At 55.0% G+C, this 11,406-nt stretch overlaps 1 protein-coding gene across 1 annotated transcript; it reads right to left on the bottom strand.

The window, feature by feature from the left end:
- Window positions 1-6,817: 6,817 nt before the first annotated feature.
- Window positions 6,818-11,401, bottom strand: PTGER2 (prostaglandin E receptor 2; the record flags this gene model as incomplete). The annotated part of the gene is made up of 2 exons (XM_026849189.1): window positions 6,818-8,460; window positions 10,775-11,401. Coding segments are annotated over 2 exons (873 nt in total), but the record flags the coding sequence as incomplete, so codon positions are not given.
- Between the last annotated feature and the right edge of the window lie 5 nt (window positions 11,402-11,406).

The following is an 11,406-nucleotide window of genomic DNA, read 5'->3' as shown; positions in this document are numbered from 1 at the left end:
GCCCTGGGCAGCCCATTCCAACGCCCAACAGCCCCTTCTGCAAAGAAATCCTTCCTGATATTCTAATATCCTTTCCTCTCTCCCTTTTCTCTTGCCCCTTTTCCCTGTCCCTTGTCCCTGTTTGCAGAGCTGCAGGAGGTTTGCAGAGGCTTCGTGTTCCTTCTTCTCTACACCACGGACACGGTCCCACAGCAAAAACAAGAGATGGTGACGCCTTGCTGGGAACAGCCCCAGGGGATGACCTGGGGTACTGGAGGAAGCAGGAGCTCTCTCACAGGATGCAAGAGGTTTCCAAAACTGATGCCTGATGCGATCACTCCAAGACCCTGAGCAGCTTCCTCCAGCAGCCCCGTGGACCACTCGCAGAGTCCCTCAGCCAGGGCACGGGCTGGTCCTGCCTTCTCCAGGCACTGGCTGCGCACCCGTTTGCTGCAAGTAAGCGCTAAGGTCACATCCTTCCAGCACTACGGGTCGGTCCAGCCTCCACAGGGCCCTCGGAGAGTCCTCACAGCTCTAAATGAATATTTCCCAGCCCCAGTCGGATGAAAGAAAGGTCTTTATCAGAGCAAATAGCAGCTGCTCATGACAAATAAATGTTCTCTCATGTACACATCCACTCGGCATGGCAAAGTCCATCACTCTTAATTAGCTGCGTGGCCAAAACTCTTAGTAGCACAAATGTTCAGGGATAAACACAGGCCAAACAAACAGCCCTGGAATGGCTTCTTATAAACAGAGTTACTTCTCTTTTTAAGTCCATTCAAAACGCTGTCTGCTTTGACATTTCACATCTGTCCTGGCCAACATCACCTCCTACTGCCCCCCCACATATATAGAGAGAAAACCTTGTCCCCAGCATGCCATGACAGTGGTACTGGGGATACTGGGCTCCCAGTAAATGGCATCCTTAGTGGTTTTTATCCCTCCCAGTTCCACCAACCATTAGCACGCTGCTTATTCAGCATCTTCTAGGTGCTTTCTAGGGTTGAAATGACAGTGCTGGCGATAGCAAAGGAAGGAGATAAGTGAGGACACCGGTGCTGGAGCAGGTTTGGGGAGGGTGATGGGCTCAAAGGGCTCTGGGGGTTTCTCCCAGCGCCATTTCGGTGCCTCTAGGCAGAGGGCGAGGAGGCAGCGAGGAGCAGAGCCCTCACCCTGCGCATCCTTGCAGTGCTGTGCATTGATCCTACCCCCTCCCCGGCGTCCCAGGTAACCAAAGAGCCACGCCAAAAAAAAAAAATAAAAAAAAATCAGCAACCTGTTGTGAAAAGCCCAGCTGGAGACATTTGCATCTGGTAGGTGCTCTTTAGAGCAGCCGGTGAGAGAGAGAAATCTGTGGGTGCTCAGCGTGAGGAATGGTTCCACCAGCCCTGTGGGAACCTCTCCGAGCCAGGGCCGGTGTGGTGAATCGGCCAGGCTCCTCTTGGCCCAGCACGGTGCCGGCAACGTGGGGCTGGCTGTGGGAAGGGAAAGCTGAGCCAGAGCAGGGGCTGTTCGTGGCTGTGAAAGCTGCCAACGCTAACAGGAGCAAAACCGGTCACAGCTGGGAGCTGGAGGAAGCCACAGGAAGCCAACAGCTTCAGGCTGGCAGAGACCAGGAGCAGAGACCAGCCCCAGCACCGAGGTGGTTTCCCCATTATTATTTCTCCTTTTTACTCCCTTTATTAATTTTCTGGAGTTTTCCCAGCTGATGCGGGATGCTGGGGGAATGGCCATGGGAGGGATGCGGCTCCCAATGCCAGGAAGAGATGCTCCCAGAGCACGGAGAGGAAACCAAGGCAGAAAAATGCAGTGTGCCAGACTTGTAGGACTGGAGGGCTGATGTTCTGACCATGACAGTCGACTGCTGCTCAGAGAAACAAGCTTTTTCGGGTGGTTTTTTTTAGAAGGTTTTTATTTCAGCCACAAACTGGCACCTTCTGCATCTGGGGCAGCTCAGCTGGAACCGCAGTGAAACCAGAGCAGGTGGTGGCTGCTCTTCATCAAAAAAAGGGACCCAAAGCCCTAACACAGATTAATAGAGTGACTTGCTTGGAAACCCTAGGACCTTTGCTCGCCTGCTTGCATGAGCTCAGCTCACAAGGCTGCTGACAGGGTCCCTTTTTTACCTAATAAACGGAGTTTGCAGGCGAGGTCGCAGCATTTCGCATGCAGGGCAGGGTAGCGAGCGATCCATCATCCTCAGCAATGCCTCGTAACTTTTATGGCCTTTTTGAAAGCCAGATGTTTGACATGAGTTTGACACTGTTTAGTCTCTTGTTTTTGAAGATTTAGATCACTTCGGGAACTGCAGGAGCGCTGGCAGATCGGCGGCATTTCCCTGCGGGTTTGATGGGCGCGGATGTTTCCACGTTTCAAGGAAATCCGGTTTAAAAAAGCAGCTCAGCATGGGAAACCCTTGCGATTTCCAGGAGCCTCCCCAAACACGCTGCCCACCTTGGGCTTTTGAGCAGGGACCCGTTGTGCCCCTCCCAAACCCCTCGTGCTGCTTTTGCCTCCGCGGCAAAGCCCGCGAGCATCGGGGAAGTGTGGTCCAGCTCTTGCCATCCCTCTCAGAGAACGGTCATGCGTCTCCCTTCATCAAGCATCAGCGGTAGAAAGAGCAGCAAGTGAGAATATATATTATCGTGTGGCTCATCTGGATGCTCTTAAGGGAAAGGACTTTCTTTGGGGGTGAGTACCAGGCCTGCCATGCGTGCACATCACCGCAGCAAACAAAGAAGTGGTGGCCTTGGATGGCTCGCTGCCTCTCCAAGCCACAGCATCTGTATTTTTAGCTCCTCATCCCAGTTGGGTTTGTAAAACTTTCCCTTCTTGTGTTTTCAATCAGTCGTAGATCATCTCCAAGCTCTGGCTGGATTTTTTCCAGCCCGTCAGTTGTCCCCTTGGTTGGTTTTCCTGCAGCAGCACGTCCCCCAGACTGAAGGGAAGGACCCTAGGAGGGTTTTGCTCCCTCTAGTCCTTCCCTTGCCTGTGTCTTTAGGCTGAAGATGGGTCAGGGGATGCACGGCTGTCCTCACCATCCAGGGCCCAGCACCATCCCCAGCATCCTCTGGCTCAGCCTCCCGGCACACCCAGATCCGGCTGCAGGGAGAAACAAGCCTGTGGGAGCTGTGGGCAGCAGGAGGGCTGCGCCTCCATCCCACATTCCTCCCTCATGCATCAGCTCCTGAAACCACAGCCAGGTAGTGGGGAGGAACAGAGACCCATGAGAGTGCCAGCAACCAGAAAATCCCCTGAGCAGCCAAAACATCAGCAATTCAACCAGTTTTGGGAAAAACTCAGATGAGACCTTCACTCCCCTGCAAGGCTGAACCAAAAAGCTTGAATGAAAAGAATCGTTATTATTCATACATTACATAAAACCCCTTGAGAATGTGGCTGCAGAGAGCTAATTCTGCCACAGCCCTGCAGCTTCCAAGGTCTCATAGCCCCTCGTAATGACAGGGGACAGGCCACAGATTGCTCATTTTGGGTCTCAATGTTCGGCAACAGGGTCTGATTTTAAGCCTATGATGCTTGGGGTATCCCAACAGCCTTACTGGAAAGGGTTGATACTTGCTTACAGGGCTGCAAGGTAAAATACAGCCTGATTTACACCATTTTCACTGCAAGCTCTCCCCTCTGGGGATGCTGTAGAGGGGCAGTGCTCAGTGTTAGTCCCCAATGACCAAAAAAAGAGACCTGGTGAGTCCAGGACAAGGGGAGACGTGGGGTGACCTGAAGGACCCGGAGGAGCTGGAAAGGTTTCAGGTTAATACACGGGGACGCAGAGATCTGAAACCAGCTGCAAAAGCAAAAGGCAGCTACAGTAAAGGCAAATGTTTTCTTTTCCCTGTGCTCAAGCCATGAGGATTTGCCATCAGCTCCGGCATCCGATGCCAAGGTACCGCTGTAAAGCTGGTTCGGGAGCCCAGCCGTGCCATCTTCTCTTAAGTCACTTCCTTGCCTAATTCATTTAATCCGGTTTAACAGCTATCACGCCTCATGTCCTCCTGGAGCCCGGGGAGATGGGCTCGCTGCCCATCCTCTGCCTGGAAATGCAGCCGCCCCCGGCAGGGCAGCTGCCTACCGCCTGGCTCTCCCCTTCTTCCCAGGGCTCTGCTTTCCCTCCAGCCTCCCGAAAGACCAGCCCAGAGATCCCAAAGATGCTCCGCAGGGATGCCGGGCTCGGACAAAACACCACACACAGCACATTGCATCACCCACCTTTGCAAGCTGTAACCCAGGTGTTTCCCATGTTTGCTGACCCCCATGAACGGGGCTGTGGGGCTTTGGTGGCCCCCACCATAGGTGAAGCCCTCAGGCTCAGCCAGGAGGCCAAAGCAGATGAAAAATGAGGGCTTGCTCCTTGCTGACAGCACCCAGATGCAGAGATGTTCCAGACAAGACAAAAATGGAGCAAGAGAGCAGGAAGACCCCCTCCTTCTTCTCTACTCCAAAACATGCCTTTTTTTCCCCAAAACACTGCATTGCATCACCATCTTTTCCCACCAAAATCATGCCTCACTGCCCGGACCCTTCACGTTTTTATGAGGGAGACACTGGCCAATCTGCTTTCGTGGGGTACGACTCGGAGCCACCCCCAGGCTGCTCCATCTGGCTGGAGAGGGTCCCCATCCCCTGGGTCCCGCATGTCCCCAGTCCCTCTGGCAGCTGCAGAAAGTCCCTTTCCATTTTTAAGAGGTCTTATGGGCAGCGGATGCCATCCCTTGTCCCCAAGGGCTGACTTCTCTCTGTCTCCTCTTCGTCAGCTTGATTTCCAGACGGAAATGCAGACGTAAAGACCTGCCTGGCACTTTCTGGCATCAGCGGGTTTCCGGTATGGAAATGAAAAATCATTAAGGGTCAGCACAGACAACAAAATGACACTTTAGCATCTTGTGTTTAAGCCGAGCAGACAGCGATTGAGCTGAAGAGAGTCAAATTAATTTGGCTTTCGTAATGGCTCCTGAATGATGCTAATAAAACCAGTGTTTTGTGGCAGCTTATGGCTCAGGATACAGGGATTCACGGCCCTCCTTGTCCTTGCAGAGCTCTAATTAAGGACTTTTTCTCATCTGAAAGAAGGAGCAGGAGGGTTGATCGCTTTTTTTGTTTTCTGGGCTTGAGGAAGGCAGCAGCAAAAGGGAGTAACCCATGGCCAGTGGGCTCAGAAGTTGGGCCCAATCATCACACCCACTGGGGGGGCTCAAAACACATCCCTCTGTGAGGAGCAGGGTGTAGAGGGGTCCCCAAACAGAGCAGTGTCCCACATCTCCAGGCAAGGGACCCGTCTCTGCAGGATACATCACTGCAGAGGGACTCGGCTCTCAGAGAATTCCTTGTCTTGCACACACCAAGACTCTTCCTACTCACAACCCATTTATCTTTTTTATTTTTGCATTAAATTTCATCTAAATCGTTTCCCCACCCCACCCCCCCCTTGCCAGGATTTTTGTCCCTCACTGGGGACAGCTCGCATGAGAGTGACTCCACTGTAGCATTACCCTGCGAAAAGCAGATCCCAGCGGGCTGGATGCTGGAAGGTTGTCTCCCAGCCCCGCATTTCCTGATGAGGAGCCATAAACCTCCCAAAAAAACAAGCAGCCAGCAATTAGCAGTCATCAGCCGAGCTGGTGGCCAGCGGGAGCGGAGCCTCAGAGTGAGAGCTACAGGGAGCATCCCACCGTTGGGTTGGCCCCTGTGCTGCCACGGGTGGCCCTGGGTCCTCTTCCCACCCCTGTCACACACCTCAGCAGGCTGGTCTCTGTGGGATGTGACCCCCTCCCCTGCCATCTCTAAGCTTTTGGGTATTTTTTTTTTTTCCCCCATTTTTGCATGCCGGGCAGCCTTTTCCTCTGGCTTAAAAGATGAGGCAACTGGTCCTGAAATACCAGCGTGAGCAGCCAGGTCGTGACCATCCAGACAAACAAAGCGTGTGGCCCCATGGCTCTTCCCACAGTTTTTGGCTCCTTTGCAAACCAAGCACCCGCTGAGGTAAAACGGGATGCGCCGAGCCCTGAACTCAGAAAGTGTCTGCACAGCTGGGGAAAAAACTGGGGAGGGGGTCTCCTCCGAGCAGCGGGTGGGAGTCAACCAAATCTGGACACCCCCGGGCTCAAGCAACAGGGTTAGCGACTTAATGGCGATGGTGCGGGGAGCACCCTCGCCACAGCCCTGTGTGCTGGGCACGTCTTAGAACCCTCTCCCTGAAACCTCCACCCGAAATTCCTCCCCCCCGAAACCCCCCGGCCACAGGGCGCTGCCAGAATCCCGCCGGCGGGGCTTGAGCAATAGCAGCCCATGCCTGACATCTGCCCACGCACATTTCGGAGGCCAGTAAACTTCCTGTGGATATTGGCTGCCTGACAAAAGTGACATAAATTCTGCCTTTTTTTAGGGTGGGTTTTGGTGTTTGGGGTTTTTTTGTTTGGGTTTTTTTTTTTGTATTTTGATAACAGGTAGGAACTCTGCCTGCCTCTCCCTGGCTTCGGGATATACAAGTTTTAGGAAAAGCTCAGAGGTGGGGGTATTTCTGTAGCTCAGGTGCCAGGTTGCAGAAGGAAGGCAGCAATGTCATCATATATCTATAAAACACAACGTTTTTTCACTTTTTAGGAAACTGGAGGCACACATTTCCCCTCCCAGCTTCCCCTCCTGCCCTCTCCCCCCATCCCTGAGGCTTCACCCCCCCGAAGCTCCAGGCAGGTGACATGTTTCCTCCAGGAGCCAGATCTACCCTGAGGTGCGTCTGAAAGCACAAACCCACACATGATCCAACAGGCTCCTTTGAAAGACATTTATTATTTAAATAATAATTATAATTATCCTTTTCTTTTTACATCACCACAACTAATGAACCGCAGAAAAGCTCCAAATCTCGGCACCTTCGGGCTTTCTGAGCAGAGCTGCAGCTCTCAAATGGACAACGAGACGCCCCACTGGAAATAGCACAATGACAATGTGTGTGTTGGACGCTGCACAAATGGGAGCCGCGACCCGTCCCCCCCCAGCAACCCCTAACAGCAGCGATGGCCTCGGGACAAACCCGGCTCCCCCGCAGGGTCGGATGCTCCTTACCCCGATGGGGACCAGCTCCAAGCCCCGAAGAGCAACAGGCATCCCACAAAACAAAACAGCAGAGCTGAAGGACGCTGCCCGACGGGGCAGGATTGAGGACCTGGATGTTTCTGCACTTGTTTTTTATGGTTTTGTTGGGTTTTTTGACTTTTTTTTTTTTTTCAAATAAGACCTTTAAGGAAGTGAAGCCCCTGAGCAGGTTTGTCCCAGGCCAGCGGGAGGGCACTTTTCTGGGCAGCCTGAGAGGACGTGCCCTCCTCTGTGTCAACCCAAACCCCACCAGCAGCATCACCCTGGACATGGGTAAATGCAGAGCTGTGATCAAAACCTCTCATTACCTGGTTAGGCTCTTGATTCCCCTTGTCAGTTCCTGCACAAACTACAGGGCAAAGAAAATCGCAAACTGGGTCCCCAGGAGGGGCCACGCAGCTTTTCTGCCATCACAGCACAAGGGAAGTGCCACAATTTGGCTTTTTTTTTGCCCCGGTGCCCCTCAGGCATGCTGGACTGGCGTCCACCGGAGCCTAAAATCTCTGGAGTGGGGGACGGACAGACAAACACATGCACACAGACTGGTAAAGTGCATTTCCTTAGGCAACCAGCCTACCAAATAATAGGGAATATTTGGGGATACACTGCTCCCTCCCTCTCCTACCCTGGGGGCAGAGAGGGGTGCTCGCAGCAACAGTGGCAACCCACACCCCTGCCTGCACACTGCCTTCAGCCCAAAACGACCGCGGGGACCTTTCTGGGAAACACACCAGCAGGAAGCTCTGCTCCCCGACACCCCCCCCAGCAGTAGTGTTATCACAACCCCCCCCCATGCTTCACCCCCCTGACCCTCCCACAGCGTGGCTGAACGCAGCCTGCACCCTTCCCCGGGTGGGAGCAGCCCCATCTGAGGGCGACAGCGATACCCAGGTACTCATCAGCCCTTCTGATCTTGTCCCACTGGATTTTTTTTTGCCCTCTGAGAGACTTCACTGGCTTTCCAGGGGCTTCCCAGACACATGATGACACTTGGCCAGGTCACCCATACCTGGCCCACCCTGCAGCAGATACGTCTCTTTATGGGCCATAAGGCAGAGCTCTGTGAACATCTGTCAGGGCCGTGCTTCACCTCACAGATGTCTCCTGGACTGGCTGATGGAGCTACGGCCCACAGGGATCCAGCTGTGCTGCCAGTTTTGTCTTTGCGGGGGACAGAGTCCGTCTGTCCTGGCTCGTGGGGGTCACCTGGCAGCACAGCGCCGAGCGCATGAACCGCAGGACCGGCGGCCTCAGGATGGCGAAGACCCAAGGGTCCACGATGGAATTAATAGAAAGAAATCTCAGGGCTAGGAGGTCCCAGTCGTGGTTGTCCTCTTCCTCCCTGAACTTGTTCACGTAGGCACGGATCTGTAAAACACAACGGGGAGAAATAACGTCGGGTTTGCGCTCCCAGGATCCTGCCCCCGGGCATCTTCTTGGGGAGATTTGGGCTGTCACAGCACACTTGCTGCCTCCATCTGTTTAAATTAACTTCTCGCTAACGAAAGCCAGACCTGTGCTCTGCTCTCAACATGCCGCGAGGCTTCGTTTAGCCCTAACACAATTAAGCCAGAGGCTGCTTAAGCGGCCGGTCTCACCTGGAAGAGCGCACGGGATAAATAAATGTGTAAGATGGAGGGGATGCGGGGTGCTGGACCACTCCAGCCCTTCCTGTGACGTGCTGACTCATAGCAGCTTACGGGGCTTCCTGGAATGGTGACTCAGCACTCCTTACTCATACGGGTCAAATCGCCACCCCCTCGCTTCAGGGAGAGGGGATACTTGGATGGGGACGGGAGTTGGGGCACGGGAGGCATAAGCATCCCTCCTCTGGCTGGGATTTGTTGGGTACCACCCAGGGATGGCGCATCCCGGGGCATGAGGTGGCTGCTGAAAGCACAGCAATTCCAGGGGCTACCCTGGGATTTTGGGGGGGAAGGATCGGCCTGACGCTCGCTGGGTTCACGTGCCCGGGCTGCTCCTCGCAGGGTGGCTGCTGTGGGCAGCCCCAGCCAGAAGAGAAAGTGTCACACTATAAAGAGGCACCGGCAAGCGTTCTGCAGCTCGGTTTGAGTCGCTGCCAAAACGCAGCCCAAACCCAACCCCACATGGGAGCCGAGCAGTGGGAAAAGCAAAGCTGTGCTTCTGGATAAGACTATATCTGCTGCAGGATCACCACCAGTGGCACTTTCCCATCCCATCTGCCCCAAGCAGGCCCGCAGGGCCCTGCCCACGTGTCCCCACCAAGGGGTGTCGCATCGTAACGACCACAGCACCCAAGCCCAGGCTTTTTTAGGACATGAGGCGAGCTGCCCATCATGTGTGGGCCTATTGACAGGAGCTGAGGCGTCTCTCAGGATGTTGAGTCTGGCTCCTGGGATGCTTGCGAGCATCCGGACATTACTGCTTTGTCTTTTCTCTGTCTTAAAACCCAGGCAGCCTGGCTCAGCTACAGCCTGTGGTTATTTTATTTTCCCTTGGGAAAAGAAAGGGAGCACGAAGGGAAGGTAGCATCTATTTAACTCCATGAGCACAAAATTAGCGCTGGCTGTGCTCCCAACCTTGGTAGGGCCCGTTTCTAATGGGAACAAAATGACCTCCCACGGCAGCGGGCTCGCACACACGGGCAGGGGACTCCAGTGGCTCGAGGTGCTCCGGGTTCCACGATGCTGCTGGTGCGGATGGATGAAAAATGGCCCTTTTGTGGGGAGAGTCAGGGGACTCACTCTCTCCCCTTCCTCACTTGGCTGCGGTGGTTCGACCCCGTATTTCTGCTGGAAGCCTGGTGCACGGACGGAGCACGGGAAGTGGGAACAACCCTTAGGATGAGGGATGCTGAGGCCCATGTGCTGGATCTCCATTCCCAGCAATCACCCATCCCATGCCTGCACCCCAGTGTTACAGAGCAGTGGAAACCTCTGTCTAACAGTGAGGTCGGTGCTGCCTGCCCACATCTCCAGCTCCATCCTCCCTTCTTGGCACAGAAATCTGGGCTAACACTGCCCACACAGCACAGATACCCACAGTCTCCAGCCCAATGGCATCTCCTCCATCCCAATCTTTAGATGTCTGATTTATTCCTCTCCATCATGAGTGCCTGGCTCCCAGGAACTGCAGTGATGCTGTGTGGTCCAGGGGAACCCTAACCTAGAGCCTGCCTGAGTCACACTGCCTGGCCTTAGAGCTTCTGTGCGATGGGAGAGCACCTCTGCTCCTGCTGCCCCATCCTCCTACCACTCTGTCATCCTGTCACCTCAACCTCCTGCCACCCCATCCTCCTGCCACCTCATCCTGTCACCCCATCCTCCTGACACCCTGTCATCCTGCCACCTCACCCTCCTGCCACCCCATCCTCCTACCACCCCGTTTTCCTGCCACCTCATCCTGTCACCCCATCCTCCTACCACTCTGTCATCCTGTCACTTCAACCTCCTGCCACCCCATCCTCCTCCCAGCACTGGGGATATGGGGGATAATTCTCCCAGTTCCCCAGTGGATGTGCGAATTGCCTAGAATTTGTGGCAGAGCGGGGGTCCGGACCCCATGCTTCAGGAGGAGGTAAGCTTTGACCGCAGCCTTTAAAGTTTGGGCAGTGGTGGGGAAAAGCCTTATAAAGGGATGGAGAGAAACGGAGGTGCTGGGGAGAGGGACCCCACCCCAGGGAAGAGGCGGTCACACTCACCGTGAATGGCAGGGAGCAGATGACGAAGGTGATGGTCATGATGGAGAGGAGAAGGAGATGGTCGATCTCCTCGGCCATGGAGAACATGCGCCGGCCGCAGCCACCGGCCGCCCGGGGTTGCTCGAGCGTGGCCATCCGTCGGGTCTTCTGCCCGCGGCGGTGCATGCGGGCCAGGTTGACGATGACGCTGAGGTTGCAGAGCAGCACGGAGAGGATGAGGAAGAGGAGCAGGGTGGCATAGAGAAGTGAGAAGGTGACATCCAACCCGGACACCTTCCTGCCGCCGTTGTCCTGGAGGTAGTCCAGGTGCATCTGGATGAAGCACCAAGTGCCGGGGCAATACTGGACGTAGCGCCCGAAGCCCACCAGCGGCAAGGAGCAGAAGGCGGCGGAGAAGGTGTAGATGGCGGGCAGGGCCACCAAACCCGTGCGGGGGCTGAGAAAGCGCTCGTAGAAGTAAGGCCGCCCCAGGGCCAGGCACCGCTCCAGCGCCATGGCGAAGAGGATGAGCATGGTGGCGAGGCCGAAGAAGCTCATGGCGAAGCCGAAGTAGAAGCAGATGTGTCCTCCTTGAGCCAGGGCGGTCAGCGTGCGGTTGCGGTGATAGGAGGCCAGGACGAAGGGGCTAACGG

The sequence above is a fragment of the Athene cunicularia genome (genome assembly GCF_003259725.1).
Source record: "Athene cunicularia isolate RWA chromosome 5 unlocalized genomic scaffold, athCun1 chr5_part1, whole genome shotgun sequence".
NCBI lineage: Eukaryota > Metazoa > Chordata > Aves > Strigiformes > Strigidae > Athene > Athene cunicularia.
Note: the sequence above shows the minus strand (reverse complement) of the source record. Positions and strands in the feature narration are given on the sequence as shown.